Here is a 22,773-nt window from a genome sequence, read left to right as displayed (position 1 = left end):
ACATTGAAGTTCCAGTGTGTCAAATTTGGGTCAATTTATCATCTGCATATAGGTAAAAAGTTAATATACTGCATATAAACACGTATATTGTATACTTGCGGTACAATAAAAGTCACTTGGTTTTCTTTGGTTTTCTAAGGAAGCCTGGTGTGGACAATCCAGCTGCCTGACAGCGTAGCGTTTGGTATTTAGGCTGAACGCCAGGGGGCGCCCTCAAATAAACTACCAAAGAAGGAGGTGGACCAGGTCTCCAGGTTTGTGCTCACAGGCCACCGTAGTTCACTGGCAAGTTTGTGAGAGTAAATGAGCGCTGCAAACTACATGATAACCACTAGATGGCAGAATTTTACACGCTGGGCCTCAGAATGGGGTCAGTTGTTTGTTTGACTCTCTGACTGACCTGGTCCCGTATGGAGTGGCAGCGTCCGTACTCTGTTTCGGTGCTGAAGGACACACAGCCGACCAGCTTGGTGCCCGTCAGCATCGTGACGCCGTCGTCGTAGACGGCCAACACACACAGCTCGTAGTCCCGCGACGAGGCCAAGTCGCTCAGCAGAAAGTACTTGTGGTTGGCTGGAATCATCCTGAAACACAGTCAGACAAACGCAGGCGATTTTCCTTTGGTTTTATCTCCTCTTTTCAGGACGCTCACGTTTCAAATGGCTCTCTTCATTTCACCGATGGCATGTTTGAGTTTTGTTCCGTAGCGAAGCGATGAAGCGGATCAAGTTGGTTTCAAGACATCTTTCCACGAGTCACAGTGTGTTTGAACCCTGTTTAATATCTGACAAAGAGTTTGCAGTCTGAGGAATCCTGGCCTGGCAAAACATCACCAGAAAAGTATGACATCATTATTTTCTATTGAGAGTGAGGGAAGATTTAACGTCTTTTTTTTATGAATCGAATTTCATTTTTCAAAAGTTTGAAATTTTAAAGACAATGTAACAAAAAGACACAAACACTCGCACAAAATGAAGCAATAAATAATGAAATTAGGTTGAAATGAAATGAAAGCGGTGCAGAGTGGACAACACATTCATCATCAACATATCTTTGTACTCGTGCACAACCGCTACCAGTGTTTGCCTGCAGAGGACCGACAGTTGCTCAGGTGCCATTTAAAGGAATCACATGCTGATCAATGAAAGAAACAGCATAGTGGCTTCATGATACTGCAACACGCACATCATATCAGGATTGTTTGCAATTACATTGTGTCTTAAAGAAGGCAAATGTATAAGGTTTTGCACCTAACAGCAAACCCATCCATCCATCCATCCATCCATCTTCTATCACTCCTCTAAGATTGAGCGACTAATGGCTGTCTCCCCTGTCATTGGGCGAAAAGGCCAGGTTCACCCCTGACTGGCTGTAACTCTCATCACAAAGTTGGACTTGATTCATTGTGATTCCACCGTATTGTAAGATCTTGTTCTGCACAAGAAACTCACTGGAAAGTATGAGCACTTTCTTCTTGACAGTCAAGGTCGACATTCTCATTTCATTTTTTGTCAGGGGGGAAAAAAATAAAAAAAAGTATAAAGCAAACAAACAAACAAAAACTCATCCCCCCCAAATCTCCCAAGATGCACGCAATACATTTGACAAAAAGGAAGAGAGCTTTAGCACTCAGAGGCAAAAATCTATTTCATTTTTCACCCGCGACTCACAAGCTCCTCTGGGGGAGGACGGGAGCGGTTGACAGTAAAGAGGTTTGTTGTATTGAACTTTATTGAACGAAGGCTCTCAACTGACTTCTCTTTTGCCACCCAACAACATTTGACTCATGCTATAACTTTGGGGAAAAAAAAACATGACACGGTATCGCTGTTCTGCCACTGTTCACTGTTATTGTGGCTGTTGAGTTGATGAATCTGTTGTTGTCCAAACAGGAGGTAGAGGAAGCACATTTTTATTTTACCGTTAGCGGCTGGAGGAAATTGAATCTGTTTGTTTGGCCAGTGGAGTCCTGCTCCATTGATGGCGTTTAATATAAAATATTAGAAAGCCTGAGCTGTCCTAGAGTGTACAGGTCCTGGCTGATCAAAAACAACTACTCTGAATCAAACCAACTAATTCCTGATTTTTCAACAAACATATGCTGAGACTGCTGCTGGAATGTACATATGTATCTACAGCTGGGTTTCCATTCCCCTTAGAGATGAAAAAAAAAAAGAAATAGTGCAATGGACACAGGTCATGTAAGCCTGAATTAAGTATGAATTTCCAAAAACCTGTCAAACCTCACTAAAAGCATTGGCAGCATGGCATTGGTCCGACGTCCCCGAAGCCTAATGGGAGGTTGCACCAATGGGCGGTTTGCAAAAATGTTGTAGACATATTGCTTTAGAAATATATCTGTGAATGTGTAAATGAAAAACTGTTTTTTTTCTGCATTTATATGGCGCAGGACTTGAAGTTGAGGGACCAGTTCAACCAACAGTCCGTCACAGTCACATATTGAATCCACAGTTGGACACATCCCTTACAAGTGGCCTTTGCCACGCACAACTTTGCTCATCAATACGCAGACGATGCCTTCGTCTTTCATCCCATCGTGGCGGCTGCTGTCGATATCATGAGAACTGGACTAAAACAAGCAACAGATGACGAGAGAATTACGATGACTCTGAAAAGATGGAGGAAATACAGCTGTTTGATGACTGACTGACTATTAATATCATTCCGGGCCGGATTAAAAGGGCTCAACGGGCCGCATTTCGTCGTAGTTTGCCCACGCCTGGCCTAGACCAATGATCATTCGGACACATGAAAACACTTCTCCTCATTGGCTTTAAGCCTCGGCCTTTATTGAACAAGTCGGATTTTCTCTTGAGATGTTTTGCCGTCTGGCTTGCTGACTTCACTTTGACTTAACATGCCGCGGTGGTCTCTCAGGCGGTAACCCCTGTCAGCGTTCACGCCGACAAATACTCTGTACACAGGAGGCAGCGTGTTGCCAGGGGGAACCGGCACAGAGACAAGGTCAACAATCAAAAGGTGCGACCGCCATGAAAACCAGCACTTATTAAATCCACAGGGACACAAGGCCAACTGTGTGGCATCACCCAATGCTCACAGAACACGCCACTTGTGCCATTAAGAACACATTCAGCACAAAGTCTTTGAATTCAATGTATGAAAACTCCTAGAAATTGAGCGGTTGTGTAGTTTGAAAGAATATTTCTGTGTAATTCTGCATGTTTGTCAGCGTAAGTCAGTTCCTTAGGTTGCATCCATGATCTACCACTTTACCAACTTCCTCTGCTTCACCGTTACTTTTAATCTTGGTTGTGTTGCAAACTGAGAACTTGTCCCAAATCTTTTCCTCCAATCCAGACTGGAGTCCTCACGCATACATTAGTTAGTATTCCTGTTGCAGTTGTGTCGGTCGTAATGACTTGGGCTTCTGTTGTGCTGCGGAGAGTTAGAGGCGGAGATCTGACACAATGTCCCGCTAAAGAGAGGAGCAGATGGCCTTTCAAATAACACACGAGATTGAAGTTGAGAGGGGAAATAGGAAGCGGGAAGGAAATATTGACAGAGGCAACTCGGAAACAACGGCGGGACGGGAAGGCGCGCATCACCATGAGCTCCACTTGGAAATCAAACGGTGAAGACAGAGGAAGAAGGGAGGTGAGGAGCATAAAGGGATGAAAAAGACGAGGGAACGGCAGACGAAGGTAAAGATGAGCCGTGGAGAAAAAGATGAGAGAGGGGAAACAGCAAAGTGAGGAGGAGGAGGTTGAGAGCAAGGCCGGCTTGGGCAAATACAGGAATCACAGAATGAAGGACACACAGAAACAAGTTGGAGAGGCAAAGCTGGAGGGGGAAATAAAAGAGAAGGTAGGAGAATTCAGAAACAAGCTCGGATGAAAGGCAAACTGTGCAGAGGTGAGAATGTCCAAAGTGGGTCAGATGTTTGGAGCCACGCAGAGAGCAGAACCAGGAGAGAACCCAGCAGAACCTGCTGTGTCTCTATCTGCAATTCTTGGTTTTTAATTGACATTGGGTGACGCCCCTGCTGGACACAGGTGGAATTACCGCCAATGCATTCATCTTTCTCTTCCTCGTCCAGTGGGGGGCAGCGGGTGAAGCCAGCCAGGCTCTCCTGTTCCTCTCGCTGTCTTCATCGCCCGCTGATGTTTGCCAAGGTCATTGACCTCTGTGAGCCTTCAGCCCAGTTCATAAAGAGAGTCGCTGTTGCAAACCACTCACTGCTCCTTCTCACCGTGGTTCCATGTTCCTGGATCAGCAAGAGGACTGCAGGGGAGTGCCGCTGGAACACTCCTCTCACCTCCTTTTTGCCAAAAATGACACTTTTTGAAAGTCCCCCCCCCCCCCGAGTCAAACAAAGGGCAGCACAGCGAGCGTCTGACACGCTCTCCACCATGAAAGGATTTTACCTTTTAACCCTGTGAAAAGGAGACGGACGCTTCAAAGAAAATACATCGGGAAATTATCAGACCTTTAAATTATCCGGGGCCCATTTTTTTTTTTTTTTTTGATCCTTTAAATTAATTTGAGAGCAGATAGCGACGGAAGAGGGAGGAGGCGAGAGAGCCACTTTGAAAGGCAGTTAGACAAAAAAAAAAAGAAAGAACAGAGTATTCCGGTGCTGAAGAGAGAGTGCGGGAGCAGGAGATGCTATCAGTGGAATAGTAATTCAGTGGGGAGACAGGGGGCACTGCCAACGAGGCCACGCTCTGAACCAGCGAGAGCGGCGCCGCTGCTCGGCTCACTCAGCCGCCCTCAGGTAGAACAACATCCCACAGAGCCAGGACACCTTTGTTTCATCACAGTGATACAACGTCACATCTGAAGCTGGAGGTGGCAGAGGTGGTGTGTGTGTGTGTGTGTGTGTGTGTGTGTGTGTGTGTGTGTGTGTGTCAGGTTGCACTGAATTGAGGGACAGAAACACCTCCATAATAATGATGATAATGATAATGGATCCTCACAGCAAGAAGGTTGTGGGTTCGATTTCGGGCCTGGGTCCTTTCTGTGTGTGTGTTCTCCCTGGGTTCTCTCCAGGTTCTCCATGTGTCTGCTGGGTTCTCTCCAGGTTCTCCATGGGTCTGCTGGGTTCTCCCCAGGTTCTCCCTGTGTCTGCTGGGTTCTCTCCAGGTTCTCCATGGGTCTGCTGGGTTCTCTCCATGTTCTCCCTATGTCTACTATATAAAAGGTTCACTGTTCTATCATTCTATCTAAGATTTTTTTCAGTAAACAATGTCCAACAATCAATGTTGGACTGAGACTTTGTCCAGGTTTTAATTTTGTCCCAACTGTGTGTTGGAGTTTGACCTCCCTGACTGAGTGGGTCGACCTCTGATGGACCTTATTATCCCAAACTAAACCCTTGAACATTTTCATTCTGTGGAAACGGTTCTACTCTGCAAAACACAAGGCCCCCCGGCCCCGCCTCCACCTCCACCACCTCCACCACCTCCTCCACCTCCACCCAAACAACAAGGTGCCTATTTTAAAAAGTGTATTTAATTGACGATTCCTCTCGGAGCCAAACTCAGCAAAACAGCACTTTTGAAGTTGCTGCAGGTGTCCCCCCCCCTACCCCCCTCGTGTCCTACTTCACTCACTCCCATACCCTCACACTTCCCCTGGGGGTGTGAGAGAGAACCACTGCAAAAGTGCCTGAGGTGCGTCGGTGAAAAGGTTGTGGGGAAATGACTGGAAGTTGACACAGCTAACAAAAAAAGAACTGTTTATGAAGTTCTTTGTTTTCAGAAGAAGAAGAAGAAGAAGAAGAAGAAGAAGTGCTGGACTCGGGGGGGGTCTGGGGCCTCTGGTTATTGGAGGAGGGGATGGAAAAGGGGAGTGTTGCTCTGAAGTCACGCAGCGGTTTAGGATTAACTGAGCAGGCTACAGTAACTCAAATTTCCATGAAGATCTCGCTGCTTCAATATCTAACATTTAAAACCCTGATATGACAGGTCGGCTTTTTAGCACGAGGTTTGGTTGAACAATTATCCACACAGGTTTCATCTTATCTCGCTCATTACGTTTCAATCTTTGTCTTATTTTTCATTGTTATAAGCCTCAGCATATTCTATTCTATTCTATTCTATTCGATTCTATCCTCTTGAATAGCTGCCACAAAACGGTGATAAATCACTGACAACTGAGCGGACCTTCCCTTAATCAAGCATGTAGACGACTAATGAGCAGCTCGCCGTACAGCCACCCAACCTGTCAGTCACACTGGTCAGAGGTAATCAAAATTGATGCCATTTTGAAACATGACCAGAATGGCAATGCAGTCAGATTTATAGGTCGTAAAAACTGACATCCAGAACCACCAGGGTTTTCAGCCCCATTGCCCCATTTTGCAGATAAGCGTGTGTGCATGGACGGAGCATTAGTCTGAAAAATGATCCTGAAAAAAAAAAAATATCACAAACAAAATCCCTTAAAAACAATAAATGACCAAAAACTACAGCAGCCCTGTAGTACTGCAGTCCCAATTTTACTAGGCACCTCCATTTTGGTGTTGTCCATGATGTGTGTGTGTGTGTGTGTGTGTGTGTGTGTGTGTGTGTGTGTGCGTGTGCGTGTGTGTGTGTCCCACCCTATATAGGATTCAGGTGTCAGGTGGTGCACAGCAGCGTCTATTTATCAGCCCTGCAGCGAAGATGACTAGAGCAGGTATGGAATTATACCATCCAGCCCGACCTCCTGCCGCATCATCTGTGCATGTGCGCATGCACGTGGAAATCCCTCGGTGGAGGCTTCAGTATATATATGTATATATATATATATATATATATACATATATATATATATATATATACCTGTATATGTATTTGACATAAATTGCGTTCACATTGTGGACTTGTGGACGACACCACATGACGTGTTGTCGTCCTCTTTGTTTCTTAGTTGCTCTTGGTTCCATTCCCACTGTGACATTCCATTGGGAAATGTACTATTCCCCCCCCCCGACGAGCAAACAGGTGAAATCCCACTGATGGGTAAACCATCCTCCATGACCCCTGCAGTGCTGCGCTTGTTTTTTTTTTCTTTGCTTTTTTTTCCTCCACAAAATGCACCAAGTCTCAGTTTCATAAAAAATATCTGTAGCTGTAACCTTTCAAAATTTGCATGACTTGTCACCAAAAACGCAGTGTATTGTATTTCCATAGAGGATGGGGGCATATATATATATACTGTGTATGTATATATATATATATATATATATATATATATATATATATATATATATATATATATATATATATATATATATGTATATATATATATATATACACATATGTATATGTCATGTCATCTGAACATTTTCAAATTTCCGTTATAAATCTGAATCTGAATGCTTTGGGGAAAACAGGCTCTTAAAAGGAAAAGAGAGGATGCACATCCGCACATCTGCACATTTTCCTCCGGGCTGTAAATAACAGACGCGTGCTGGTCGCCCCGGGTTGGAACTCTGCCGTCTCTTAATAATGGAGCGAGACGCGAGTGGAAGCTCGCAGCTATAATCAAACTGAGTGCTTTGCCACTTGTAAAATCCCGGGCGGCTTCATTTTGGAGGCTGGTGGCCGCTGCATTATTCACAGGGCTGTCATGGACAGAGACAGAGGCAACACTTGAGGTCATCCCTCCATGAATCCTGTATGACACCCCAACACATTTCATTATGAGCGCCTGCATTATTCAGAGCCTTAAACGATGCTAACTGCCATGCTGACATATTTAAGCTGCAATTAACTCGACTGTGTCCTGGTTCTGGCTGCGCTGCTGCTGCTGCTGCTGCTGCTGCTGCTGCTGCTGCTGCCACCGCCGCCGCCGCTGCTGCGTTCAAGCCGACTCCGTGCTGACGGCAAGGTGGCCTCGGACGTACACAATCACCTTCACTGCCAGTCGAGGTTATGCGCCGGCGCTGTCGCTTTGTGTTTCCATTGTGTGCATCATGACTCACGGCGCTGACTGGACGTACACATCAACGTGATGTTTGTCTCCTGATCCAATGTGGTTAGTGAGCCTCAGTGTTGAATCCCTCCCTCCGTCCTGACAGCAGGAACATGGACTCAGCGGCCATGTTCGAATCACACTTCTTCAGCAGGCCCCTTCGCTCCGACTGTCAGTGTTCTGCTGCAGACTCTTCATTCCACAGGGTGTCCCAGAAAATGTGGCATCATTTGGCAGGCCAATCATTTTGGCAATGCTAGTTGAAATAACCTTAGACCGCGCAGCGCGCCGTTAACGCAACGCATTTGGTAAAAATTCACCGACTGGGGAAAAGAATTTGGACTTGGCACCAAAGATTTAAAGAGGAAGGCTGCATGTGCAGGGCTAAAGGATGTGGTCGACCATCATCAACATCAGAAGTGACGGTCGAGCAAGTTCACGAGGAACTCTTGTGAGGCTCTTCTCAGGCTCGGACTTCTCGGGGCTTCTATCAGGAAAGACTCTCCACTCTCGCTACAGTGGAGATACGAGGGAGGTCTCTCTGTGCGGAACTCTGCGCACAGCCCAGGGACATGACATGGGTCAGGGACGTGAGAGGGTCAAAGGTGACAGTAGCCAGTGGACACGCAAATATCTGCAAGCGATAAAATAACTCAGCCAGGAAGTACAACAATAGAACCTGTGTGCTGGAAATATTCTGCTTTCCATTGGCCTTTGCATGATCATGGGCACTTCTGATGCCCTAATTACCTTGTACAAATTCCTCCACAACACCCACAAGTGGTACAAAGCTGTTTTTTTTTTTTTTTACCACTTTCTGGACTTTGCCCTGGTGAACAGCTTCACCCTGCACCAACAGCCAGCGAGCCGAGGGGAAAGGTGAGAACGCCTTGACCCAGAAGGCCTGCAGAGAGACTGAGCAGCTGGCACAGGCAGGCGCACCATCCACACACACACACACACACACACACACACACACACACACACACACACACACACACACACACACACACAAGCACCATCTGCAACACCTGGAACATCACCATCCATCACAAACCAGAGCACATCAGCAGTGCCACCTGCAGTCCTTTCCAGTCTTTCATAGGCCTGAAGATTATGGCTCCACAAAAGGTGTAAAGTGGTGCAGACAGTCAGTGGCAATATATCACATTATATAATATCAATATATGATATTTTGCTAGTAAGTAAAAAATACTGTTCCTTGATGACGTCGATGAGTAAGTAGACAAGACTTCACGTCCAGAGAATGTTGGACTATTGATATTAATATTGTACACTTGGAATACTCAATACTCAATAGTCCCTTCATGGGACTATAAGTATAATGAAAAAAGACGGGCGAGGAATTTTTGAATGTGTATTTTTGTGTTAAACTCAACCAAGTCAGTTGATTCTGTTCGTGGTGGCAGAACTTCACAGCAGTACCGACGTTCATACATTTAGAATGAGAGCAACCACAAGCAGAGGGTTCAAGGCCAGTTTGCTTCTCGTCTCCTGTGTTCATGCTTCTCTGCTGCCCACAAGAAGAAACGATCTCATGAATTTCAGACCCGCTGTGCTCACACACGACCCTGCATCCATCCATCCATGAAGCAAAGCAAAGTTGCAACCAAATCAGTATCTTTGAAGCCCCACCAGGGTGCTTAGCTCTTGGAACCACCCAGAACCACCTAGAACCATCCAGAACCACCAGGGTGCTTAGCTCTTCACTGAAATGACTCTGAAAACACTGCAAACATGGAGGAGATGCAGCTGTTTGATAGCTGACCGACTATTAGCGTCATTTCTTCAAGTTCAGCGGGCCGGATTAAAAAGATTAAGAGGCCAGAAATTGCCCCTGGGCCGTAGTTTGCCCACGCCTGCACTAAATCTACAAATGATTGCAGTCAAGTTGCTGTAAAGTAAAGCAGCCGTTTCTGCAGGCAGCCTCAAACATCTAACACGGCTTTCTGTGCACGGATGGAAATGACAAGCAGTGAATCCCGCCATTACTTTCCCCAGCAGATTTATATAGAAGAGGCCTGCTGTGAGAATGCCAAGACTGGCGTTGTGAATAAGGGCGCGCTGATAGAACAGCCTTGCAGGAGGTGAGAGTGGGCCGAGGAGCTGCAGTGTAATTGACAGCAGTGAGTCAGAGCTCCGCAATTAGCAGGGAACCTGAGGGAAGCACCTGGTTGGCTGGCAGCCGGAGGAAGATGTTGCAGCAGGAGGGAGAGGCCGGCTCTGCTCTAATCCAATAATCCAGCGCCAGGGCCAAATGATATGAGAAGCGCATACCGCCGCTGCCGCCACCGCCGCCGCCACCGCCGCCGTGGAACGTCAAGTGTCTTTCGCACACACATATCGAGCTGGGACCAGAGGGCTGTCAGCGGCGGGGCGGGGATTAAATCAAAACAACACCATCAGCAAAGAGTTTTTCGATATTGCGTCTCGGCTTCGTTTGTCACAAAAGGGATTTGTTTGGAACTCGAGGAGTCGGCCCATCGAGTTCCTGGCGCCGACGGGTGCAGCTCACCGTTCGCTCAGGCAGGGGTGAACACTTGGCCACACGTGTGACAATTCATTTGACTTTAGAGGTCCAGTGTGTAATATTTGGAGTTTTTTTTTAAGACGAAACAGCAGAATAAAGGTGGTTACATTTTAGATTGCAATGCTCTTTCATTTATTTCCCCCGAGGGACTCTGTACCTTCCCTCTCCTGAGCTTGCCGGGGAACTACGGTGGACCTCCGGGCACAAACCTGGATACCTGCTCCAACTTGTTCCTGGTTGGTATATTTGAGGACGCCCCCTAGCGTTCAGTCTAAATACCAAACACTCTGCTTTCAGGCAGCTGGACTGTCCACACCAGGCTTCCTTAGAAGTATGCTGGTGCAAGATGGCAGCTTACTGGGAACACTGGGACTCTGATTGATCTGTGGAGTCTCTTAAATACATATGAAAATCATTTTTAGGGAAGGAAAACCAAATGATTTTTTATTGTACTGCGAGTGTTCACTTTTATTTGTGTACATGTGCTTTATATACCATTTCCTTCATGTTTTTATAAACTTTAGAAAACTTTTAGAATTTATACATTTCATGGTCACGCTTTTACATAATAAAACATTTGTCCCTTTAATGAGACATTCAAAAATCAACTATCGAGTCTAATCCAACACTTGATAATGTTAATAAACATTAATGGAAAGTAATTTTATATTTGTTTAGAATTTCAGCTGCCACCTCTGCTCTGCTTCGTTTTACTCCTCTAGTCTGGTAAGCAGCATTAGCTTGTCTGTGCTACAATAGCAAAGATCAATCTGTGGGAAACAGATAATAATAATAATTTATATATTATGCTGTAATTCGTACATTAAGATTTTGATGGACGTCTTGTCAACCTACTCTGGTCTCATCATCCTGGTGGGTTTCTGGAAGGCTGTCAATCAGAGGCAGTCTTGCCAGATGGGAAATGTTAAAGTATTGAATCAGCGGCTTGAAATGAAATCGATTGAGGAAAATTATTACGACACAAATTGCCTTGCGACGTGCCTCAGGACCGTTTGCATCAATAACACACGGTGCATATTACAGCCTGCAATGTTTCACCGTCACGCAATCTGAGAGAATGAAGCGTTAAACACAAGCACAGTGCGTCTTTCACATATTCTGCATCCTGGCGGTTTGCTAAGAAATCAATGTAGCCATGTAATGAAGGAATGATTGATCTTACATCCTGCAGAAGAGGGCAAAATCAGATGCAATATTCATTGTGTGTCTGGCGTTACGGCATCACAATTATTTGTTTTAACTGTAAAGTTTACTGCAAAAAATGGAATAACAAACTAACGCGTCCACAGACCTGGTGAGTGATGAACGTGAACTCAGACACAGAGAAGTTTTGGAAGAGGAAAAAGAAAAAAAAAAAAAAAGTCCTCTGTGTTACTTTGAAAGTCAGACGTGAGACATCGGCACTTGAGAAGTAAAAAAAGAAAAAGGAAAAGAAAACCTCTTTAAAACCCTGTCTTATTCTCCTGCGTCGGCTTTTTCTTTACTTTTTCTCCTTCTTGGGGTGGCAAATATTATGCAGTTCTGTCCTTAAAGAACCTTTTTTCTTTTCTCCCCTCATCTCATTTGAAAGACCTGTGGCGTTAGTTCTGCGAGGTGCGGATGGGAGGCATTGATGTGGCCGTGAAACAACGGAAAGAGTGAGTGAGTGTGAGATGAAACGAGAGGCAGCTGGCAGGTGGAGGAGAGAGCAGCGTCATTAGCAGGGGAAGGTCAGCCTGACCTCAGGTGAGGGTCTGCTGCTGCTGCTGCTGCTGCTGCTGCTGCTGCTGCTGCTGCTGCCTTCAGGGACCTCCACGGCTGCCCGGCGGTGGCCAGATAATGGTGTCAGATATAGAAACTGTGAGACTGTGCGACTGTGCGACTGTGTGTAATATTCGTGTGTGTGATATTGGTGCAGAAGAGAACCGAGCCGTGTTTTGTACGAGTATTACTGCGTAACAAGGCCAAGGAAGAGTAACACTGCACTTTCTGTGTCTTAGTGTTTCTATTTTCTGATGACTTTTTACTTTGACTCCCTACATTTGTACACACATGTCTGTACTTTACACACTACATTCCAGAGCGTTTCCTCACCAGGCTTCCTTCCTGCTGACGCCTGCTGTTCAATCTTCCAATCCAACCTTCTATTGTCTCTCGTCCTCAGAGACGAGGTGAGACCTCCTGCTGTCTGAGTCTGAGAGAAACCTTTAGATTTGATCTGTGCCTCAACAAGCTCACCATCGCCGCCGTCACCTGTGCTGGATGTCTGGTGAGCGGACGGCCGCGGGCGACGGGGCGACATTTGGCTGATTGACGGCAGGCGGAAGCAGAAAGAGCACCGGAGCCAACATGGACGGTCATGAGGGCGGACGTACGCGGAGGTGATACGAGAAGTGTGTGTGTGTGTGTGTGTGTGGAGGGTGGAAGGTGGAGGGTGGGGGAGGGGCACGCCGCAACTTTCGAAAAGTTCTACGCACGAAAAAGAAACAGGAAGTGGAAGAGTGAAGCCTCTCTGACATTTCCTGGACTCCTTCCTCCCTCCCTCCCTCTTTCCTTCCTTCCTTCCTTCCTTCCTTCCTCCCTCCTTCCTTCCTTCCTTCCTTCCTTCCTCCCTCCCTCCTTCCTTCCTTTCTTCCTTCCTTCCTTCCTTCCTCCCTCCTGATCCAAGCAGACGGTTTTCCTTGTTTTTTGTTGCTTATATTATTTTATGACCCGATAATTTGCTAAAATGAATGACCAATGTTCATGATATCAAAATATTAAATTCATATTATTTATATACTCCACATGGAACACAGTGCTGTTAAAATAGATATGAAGTACCCAAACAAACAGCCACTACAATACAACTATGTACGAGTGAAAGAACATCAACACATCACACAAATTTGCAAAACAAAGTGCAAAAAGTTCAGTCACCAGACACCATACATATATATGTGTGTGTGTGTGTGTGTGTGTGTGTGTGTGTGTGTGTGTGTGCATGTGTTACATATGAAGGTATTTTTGACATCTCTCTATTGCAAAGAATCTTCACTAACGCTGGTTCTAAATCGCTGCCAACTCCCACAGTGAGTGGGTGTGGATCAGTGACCCGTCTTCCGGTTCGGCTCCCGAAAACAACAACAACAAACAAACAAACAAAACGGCTCCCAGCCAATCAGGAGCCGGCTCTCTTGGTTCACCTCAAAGAGCCGCCGGCTCTCAGAATCGAACTGAATCGCTCCTCATCACTCCTCTCTTTCTTTCTTCTTCAATCTGTCTTTACTTACACAAGCATGGTAATTAGTAAGTCAGCACGTGCCCACAGCACAGCGTGCTCACACACACACACACACACACACACACACACACACACCATCCTGGTCCCGGACAGAGGAGAGAGAGAAGGAGGGCAGAAGAGAAAATGAAAGGAGGACGAATCAATAGATTCATTTCCTGCTGCTGACAGCAGGTTGATCTCCACGGAGCAATAATCCTTCGAGCTCTGCGTGAGCTGCCGTGGCTCTGCGTGTGTGTGTGTGTGTGTGTGTGTGTACATGGGTGTGGTGTGCAGAGAGATAAGGCCGGTCAGGTTCTACTAGCCCCGAGGGCAGAGTGGAGCAGAATGAAGGAATATTGTAAAATAATAAAGCTCTTCCTGTCTGATTCCTTCTGCTGCCGCTGCTGCTGAGAGTCCAGCAGGGATGGTGGCAGAGGGAGTGTGTGTGTGTGTGTGTGTGTGTGTGTGTGTGTGTGGTGGTAGAGGGGCTTCTCTTGGCCCCAACGTACGCAATCTTTCTGCAAGCGCAGCACGTTGGAACTGAAAGAGCGAGCGAGGAAGATGAAGAAGAGGCTCGATGGAAAGCAGGAATTCAGCTCTCCATCCATCTCTCCTCCTCCCACAGGTTCTTCCCTTTCACACGCTACTTTCCCTCAAAGATAATGAGCTTCTCCTCCTCCTCCTCCTCCCCCACAGCCTCCTTTTACAGAGTCAAACCAGAGGTCACCTCGATATCAAGAATAAAAAAACGCTGTCCCTGAAATGTAATTGCTTTTATTGTGTTTCAGATTTCGTTTCATCTCAAGCGCCGTTCACAGAGTCAGGGTCACGATCCATCTATTTACTGTACATTCAGTTCCATGTGTAACAGTGGACCGATCAGAACTTCATGGAATGAAACCACTCAGACCACAGCGCCCAGTCAGGCAACTGCAACATCTCGAAAAAAGAAAAAGTCGATTTGAAAGGACTTCTTCTTCTTCTTCTTCTTCTTCTTACTATTCCCTACAGGGTCACCGCGGCCAATCATCTGCTCCCATCTAACCCTCTGCAAGCCTCTTCTCTCACACCGACTACCTGCATGTCCCTTGTCCTCTCCTCTTCCTTCCTCAGACAACAGTTGGCCTGTCTTGACCATGTTAAAACTCGGTCTGGTTGGCCAGGTTCTCGGCCCACACAGTGTGGAACTCATAGAGGTCTCACATCTTAACTTGGTGCAGTCTTTCTCCACGTCTCGGTGGTTCACGGTCTCACCCACTCACTGGTATTTTTCTTGGAATGGAGCTCATAACTCTCCGTGCTTACAGCCTAAAGAGGAATTCTTCAAATGGACCTCTTCTGGACCCGTACAAAAACACGCTTTTACTTGTTACAATTTTGTGCAAGATGTAACAACCGGCAGAGGAATTACACACATTCAGCCCTACTAATTTGCTCCCATTGGCATTTTAATGAACCGCGTTCATCATTAGTGGTTTTCCGCTATTCGTCGGTATTCTTGGAACAAAACCTCCACCAATCCCTGGGGGAATCGCCGCATCGCTTTTGCATCTGATGCATGTTTGATACATTCCGTGCGGTTGCGGCCCACAGAAGATTTTCCTCTTTCTGTTAATGGTGGAGCTGGTTGGCAGAGCTCAATGTTGCCACAATATGATGACTGTTGGGACTGTTGGTTCTGACTGGAGCCACACAGGACACAAAGTGGAATTCAGTCGGTTTGTTTTCTGCCTTTGTGAAGTTACTGGTTGAGGAGCCAAGCAAGGTGTGGCAGCGGTGATCTGGAACACCGCATTTCACAGATTGCTTGTAATTGGTTGTATCTCATCTATCTACTGTATGCTGATGACAAACTATCGTACCAGCGCTCCTCTTCGCCATACGAGGACACCGTCGCAGTTCATCAGGGTTTCCCTCCGTTTTTGCAACCACCCGCTACCAACTACATGGCCCAAGGAATACTAGTCTGCTGGTGCTGATTCACCTCGTGTCACTGCCAATTTCGCAGCAGCTAATGGCTGTGAGCAGCAAAACAGCTCTCCAAGGAGAGGCTAATCCAGTGTGAAGGGGGGAATCGTGTCAAAATGTGCCCCAGTGCCAGAGAAAAACTGGGCAAGTTGTGTTAGCATCACTTCCATCTGTAATGCATAATTTGCTCAGCTGAGCTGTGAACCCCCCCCCCCCCCCGCCCCTCCTTCCTCCCCTGGAGCTCTTGCTGCTTTGATAACAGCAATGATGGTCGCTGAACTTCTAAAATTTTCATTGCACCATTTGTCATGCCATTATGATAGGGCAGCAGTAGCCTGGAGGAAAGTGCCTGTGGCTTCCCACTGGAAGATCGGCAGCCGGGGAAATGAATGAGCAACACCCCCCCACCACCACCACCACCACCACCACCACCCCTTGACAACTTCCACCCCATGAACCCCAGAGCTGCCGCTGCTCCGCTCACAACCGGCTGACTGCAGCTGCACAATTCACCCAATTAATGCAGTTCAGCACTATTGGACAAGTCCCAAACGTGAATGAGAAGCAGGCCGGTGAATAACCGCAGGCCCGCCCGCTCGCTCAACTTCCCTGGAAAGATTAAGAAAAAAAAAAAAAAAAAAAAAAAGGTTAGGCAGAGGCTGCTGGGATGGTTTGGACCAATGATTCGACAGGGGACCTGGCCTCATTCTAACTTTTTTCAATTGTGGGAGCAAACTGATGAGAAAATGACCAAGCTGGTATTCAGTGAGCGCGCTGCTACGAGAAGCAGTTCAACATGCCAATAAATAAATTAACAACAACAAAAATCCCATACGTTTTCTGAAGTTCTACCCAGACATCCAAAAATTCCTCTGAGACTTTTCGTATTCATGAGCGACGAGTCCGAGTTTTCCACTCCTATTGTTTGACTCATGTGGGTCAATAAGCGTTGTATTATTCCGTGTTAATGGTATGGGATGATTGTAGTCATTTAAATGGATTGCAATGAAAGACCAAATGATCAATGAATGACAGAGTTTAAAGATTAAACCTGCTTGCTGTGCATCGTTCTCGCTCTCTCACTTCCTCTCCCACTTTATTGGGTCTTTTTTATTTTTATTTTTTATTTTTTTATTTTAATACAAATGGTTAATAAGCCAGCATGTAGATGTAGTGAAGAGAAACGTTTTAGAAGTTCACATTGTGCAGCGGAACAGGAAAGAGAGGAGACTGAAGTGACGTTGAAGCTGGCATGAGTGCTGGTGCCAGACGGGCTGCTGTGTTATTTCACAACTACTGATCCACTGGGATTTTCACTCACAACCCTGTCTGGGCTTTAAAGAGAACGGTCCAAAAATACAGTGTGCCAGAAGAGGGCTGGCTAGTGATCTCATGCTGTCACTTTCTGCATTAGTGACTCACTTCACCGAGGCAGAAAACACGACCACCCTTTGGGCTCCAGTCATATCTGACATAAAAAAAGAAAAAAGAACAATGCGGTGCTTAGTGACTGAAAGTGACTGCAATTACACCAAATTGCTGTCAAGTGTGCGAAGAGTACAATGTGTGATGATGAAGAGCTCGGTAATACTGTGGCTGGGCCCAGACTGCAGAGAGGGCAGAGTGGGCGTCACGAGTCTTCTCTCCACACTGTCCGCTGGAGAGGCCACCAGCTCCGCCAGAGAGCTCCACTCGCTTCACAAAATGCTTTGCACTCGAGCCAGAGGTGCGCGTAGCGACACGGCCGGCTGAAACAGATGCTTTCACTACACTGGTTGAGAAGGGAGGCGGAGGAGCCACAGCGTTACGCACATCCTGGGAGAGCGTTCGGGCAAACAACCCGAGGCAAAGCCTACTGAGCAAAGATGAGATGTGAGTGGAGATGATCAACACCACCATGGCCCACATCTCAGCCGCAGCTCTAGCTGCGAAAGCGTTTTGTCGTTCTGTCTGGATGTAAGTGGGTGCAACAAGAGCAGCTTTGTTGTTAAAGGTTTATGACGTTACAACAAATCTGACACCTGGTCCACCTGAGTGTGATGGACAGATGGTTTGTCTGATGCGTCTCCCCAAAACCTCTCTCCGGGCCGGTTACTGGGTGTAAATACACGGGTACTACCCAGAACATTAGAATTTCCTGAAAAGGTTGTTTTATTTCAGTTTAACATCAAAGATGAAAGCAACACATTTTATTGAGCCATTCCACGCAAAGTGACATCTCAAGCAGTTCCTTGTTGTAACTTTGCTCATTAAGATGTTCAGCTTATTAAAACCACAAACCCACAAACTCAGAAAATTATTATAAAATTTGAGTTTTTTTTTTAAGCTGCAAGACCTGATCAGCAAAATCCAAAGAAATCAAAACTTGAAATATATTGATTTGCATATTATTCCTTCATATAATATGTCACATTCACCTTTTAAGTTGAATTGCAGAAATACAGCAACCTGTTGAGGGTATTCTAATTTGCTGGGTCGTACATTGAATCCAAGGAATCCTGGGAGAGTTCCTTGTGTAGAGTGGTGGGGCTGAGGGCGGGGTAGGGGGGCGGGGCAGAGGGCGGGGCTGGTCAGATTGCTGGCTGGAAGCAGCAGCAGAGAGCAGTTCCACCGTCAAACACTCCGCACTCTGCCAGCTGACCTTTGAGACACACTCACCAAATGTCGACACCTTCAGGCGGCAGCAGGTTCAAGTATAAAAAAAAAGTGATGAAGCGCGCAGCTTCACCCGCTGCGTTGCAGGAAATGCGGCCATTCAAATACATTTATTCGTAATAGCTTTGACTCAATGGTTGGACGACGGCAATTTGAATGCATTAGTAATGGCTTCAGACCCAGCGAAATGATTGTAATGTGTTTGAATTTCCCTTGTAAAATGAATCCTTTGCTTGGCGGCAAAACATTTTCACTCCAGACGAGCGGTACCTCTGCATCTTGGCCACAGACAGGCAGCAGTGATGTGCATATTGATGTTTTTATTGACATATTGATCGCTGATCAGAGTAACATTTTGTATCGATAATTGTAAGAAAATATTGATATAAATATATAAAAAAAAATTTTTTTGAGAGTGTTGTTTGGTCCTGCTTTTCACCAGCAATCTCTGTGCACACCAGAGGAGCACGCATTTATATTGACATTATGAATATTTCCTTTTCTCTTTTTAGTCTTTCAATTTTGTAATAAATATATTAACGACCATTGTTGTGATTTTTAACTCAGTATTTATTGAAAAAAAAATTCAAACCAAAAAAAGTGTATTGATATAGATATCGCAATATCAACCCCAGAAATATCAACGATCGTTATTGAATTTGAAAAGTATGTCATTGCTCATCACTAGCGGTCAGAAGAAAACAGGGATTTAAAATATGACCTGCCAAAAATGAGTGATAGGTTTCACCTCCCCCGCAGGGCGCGACCCTCTTGCAGCGAGAGGGTGGGGGGTAGGGTGGGGGTTGGGGGGGGGGGGTGGTGGTCTTGCTGCTGCGCAGCTCCCTGCTGCGAGAAAAGGTTCTGGGTCACATCCTCGGCTGAACCTTCAATCATTTGTCCGGTCTCTCTGGGCCAAAACCACGCGTTGACTTTTTCCCGTTCCAGCTGTGAAAACAGTGGCTTGAGACCCCTCAGTTTGGCTTGATAATGAGGACTGAAACTGTGACCACATTTCAAATTGTCACCTGCCAGCACTCCGAGCGCTTTATTGCGGTGATACGTCACACGGCCTGGAGTGATGGTGGCAGGTTGAGGAGCCGTGCAGGTGACTGATGGGATGGCGGCGGAGTGGGAGGAGCGGCTGCCCGTGGGCCGCTTGGCAGCTTCAGGCCAACACGTGCTCTCACATCCACATCTGGCAATTAGGAGAATCGTGCGCTGCGGCTTATTACAGCTCATGATGGCAAATGGAGCAACGCTCTCCGTCGGGGATGATTCACCGCTTGATGGTTTTTTCATAACGATAACGTTCAGTGTTCTGCCGTGGCTCAGTCATTATTTGTATTACTGCCTGATGGATCGGAAGTGTGACTTCTTTCCTCTTGCATCAGCGTCAAGAACACATCTGGACATGGAGCGCTGGTGGAGGTTCACACCTTAGCACCTTCTGTTGGGGCTTGATGGCAGTTTCTGGAACCTTCTGATGAACCAGCCTGTTCTGCACATTTAGAAAGGGGAGAACCTAGGGGCCACCAGCCTGAGCAGTACTCTAGCTCCCACTACAAGGTATGGTCTTGAGGTCTTGAGGTCTTGGAGGTTCCTTAGGAGCTCAGGACATCGGTGTCCAGGGTCTGGTAGAACGCAGAGTGACATCTATAGCCAGAAAATCCAAAAACTGCTGTGGTCTTACTTCCTAATAAACTCGCCTTCCTTCCTCTCCTCATTAAACCTGCACTGCGATAACCACACACTGAGGACGAACACAAGAGTGCAGCAGATGTGATCGTGCCTCTTTGTCTTACTCTTAAACAACAAAAGGAATGAAAATAACCAAACCAAACCAAAAGACCAAGCTGTGACCCGAGCTTCAGCTCAGAGCTCGACATACATATTCCACAGCGACGGTCAGAACCGACTGCAAGTCAGGAAGCGCTGAGCAACGTTTCACCGAGCTCGGGTTTGGAAGGAGACGGTGATTCAAAAAGACAAATAAGTTGATTTGAAGGAAAACAAAGTTTGCTTCTCCTTGTAAGTGAAGCAACACAGACTCACATGCAAGCACATCCACACACAAACTCAGATGCACTCACCTGTATATTAGTATGTCGTCCGTGGAGCTGTTGTACTGGATCTGGTACATGCGCACTCCTGGTATGTGGTTCTGCGGAGGCCACCTGATGGTGACAGTGCTGGACGTCACGTCGGACACGCTGACCCGCTGCTGGTCGGAGCGGGCCTGACCCCCGCTGACGTTGGACTTGATGGAGGTGGGAATGTCCGAGGGTCCGGGGTCGGGGTCCAGCTTGGGGTCGAAATGCGGTGATGGATTGACAACCAGCTCGACAGGAGCTGTGGCCTCCCCAGCTGCATTGGAGGCGATGCACGTGAACTTTCCAGAATCCTGAGAAAGTAAAGACCCCAAAGTGTCATTAAACTCCCTGTGCTTTGTGCTGTGGTGCTAAACCAGCAAGGAGGTAACTCGTGTTGTAGTCCTGGAGGCTGGTCTGGGTCTCCAGACATTTTCACTGGGTCTGGGTCTCAGTTTGGGACAGGACGGACTGGGGATTTTTGACCCAGACCAGTGGAGACTGAGGGGAGATGGCGCTAAAGTCCCGCGGCCCGGTACCACATGACCCACGGACCGGTACCCGGGGGTTGGGGACCACTGATCTAGACTACAACACTAGAGGCAACAGATCTTGAGGACAGGTCTCTTGTTAGACCAATTTAATTGGCCGTGTCAAACTTTACAATAATGCTAATGCTAACGTTTGGGCCTGATGGCAGTCATGTCTCTTATACACAGGAAATGACACGTGATTGGTCCAGAGAGTCACATGATCATGATTTCACAGCTCAACAAACATTTTCTTAGTGCGACAACGACAAAGTTCAATGTTTTGAAATTCCTCTGTAAATGTCAGCTGAATTCCTTCTGTGAATGTATATTAATAATGTATATTAAAACTAGAGGACTCCTGTCAATGTGTCATTATTCCATTTTTATCTATTAAGCTTCTTCAACATATATAATGTACCTGTGTCACACTGTGCTGTAATTCTTTCATATACTGAGCAGTACAGTGTGTCAAACCAAATATAAAATGTAAATCCAAATTAAAACAACAACCCCAGTGTCTCTCCCGTGGAGGCCACGCACTGAGCTCCTCAGAGTGGATGTTCACGTCCCGCACCTTGACGGAGGCCTTGAGGATGTCCAGCGAGCCGTTCTCGTAGCAGACGGTTCTGGACGTGTTGCCGATCAGCTTCCCATCGGGGCTGACCCAGTGGGTCGAGGGCTCAGGGTCGCCAATGGACTTGCAGCGAAGGCTGACCTCTTGACCCTCCATCACAAACATTTTGGAGGTGTGTCGGGTGATCATGGGGGGCTCGCACACAAACTCCTCCTGTTGGTCAAAATCAGAAAGAATAATTCAGCCGCTGAATCGTTGCGTTATGTGAACGTCAATGCTCTGTTGCATCCAAAGAAACGTTTTTGATTGTTGCTATTTACTGACCTGCTAAATAAATTGACACTAGTTTAATCAAGGACAAAACAGTTCTAATAATCCGGCATCCTTTGGAGGTCATGCAGCCTTGTCCAAAGCCGGAGATGCTGACTTTCTTTTTTAAAACAAAGTAATGAAACTTCAATTGCTAGTATGAATTTTGGCCTGAAATTTAAATTTTTTAAATTTTCTTTTCTCTTTTTAGTCTTTCAATTTTGTAATAAATATATTAACGACCACTTTTGTGATTTTTAACTTTGTATTTATTGAAAAAAATGTAAAACCAAAAAACTGTATTGATATAGATATCGCAATATCAACCCCAGAAATATCAATGATCGTATTGAATTTGAAAAAAGAAAACAACCTGTTAAACTGTTCCCTCTACCTTCACCTCCGCTTTAAATGACAGACTTGTACACACGGGCTCGCAAATCAAATGCATCTCCCAGGTTTAAGAAAAACATTTGCTCATTTTTCTGGAATGCAAACATAGTTTAAAACATCTTTGCATTGCACTCAGCTCAACAACAGATATTGGGAGACGTTGATGTGAAGGCGGTGAGTGACTGTTAAGTTGACTGGGTAAATAGAGCAGAAATCAGATGAAATGGGTCTGGGTTTGTCTGGGCGTGAGCTTGACAGTTGGTTTTATCCCAGCAGCAAACAGCAGCCGTCGGCTCAGCGTTGGAAGCCTTTTTCCAATGCAAAGGGATGCCGCAGTGAAAAGTTTCACTGCAGAACCAACTTTGCAGAGTTTCTCTCATTTCTAGCGCTCACGGCTTCTGCAAACTCTTTTTTTTTCCTTCTTCTGGATGCTTGTTACCTCCTGAGATGATTGCTGGCCCGATGACCACTTCAGGTGAGGCTTAAAAAAAAACGCCCTT

At 46.2% G+C, this 22,773-nt stretch overlaps 1 protein-coding gene across 1 annotated transcript in view; it reads right to left on the bottom strand.

Moving 5' to 3' along the window:
* Positions 1-22,773, bottom strand: part of LOC142880930 (leucine-rich repeat and fibronectin type III domain-containing protein 1-like protein) — an 89,731-nt gene that overhangs the window by 10,832 nt on the left and 56,126 nt on the right. The window contains exons 6-8 of the mRNA XM_076014898.1: positions 21,572-21,784; positions 20,468-20,778; positions 401-584 (exon numbers count right to left, since the gene is read on the bottom strand). Of these exons, the coding sequence (XP_075871013.1) occupies positions 401-584; positions 20,468-20,778; positions 21,572-21,784 (708 nt within the window). The remainder of the gene's footprint in view (positions 1-400; positions 585-20,467; positions 20,779-21,571; positions 21,785-22,773) is intronic.

The sequence above is a fragment of the Nelusetta ayraudi genome, unplaced genomic scaffold, assembly GCF_046127955.1.
Source record: "Nelusetta ayraudi isolate G7.1 ecotype Tasmania unplaced genomic scaffold, CSIRO-AGI_Nayr_v1 ptg000175l, whole genome shotgun sequence".
Classification (NCBI taxonomy): Eukaryota; Metazoa; Chordata; class Actinopteri; order Tetraodontiformes; family Monacanthidae; genus Nelusetta; species Nelusetta ayraudi.
The sequence above is the reverse complement of the archived record's forward strand: the minus strand, read 5'-3'. Positions and strand labels throughout refer to the sequence as shown.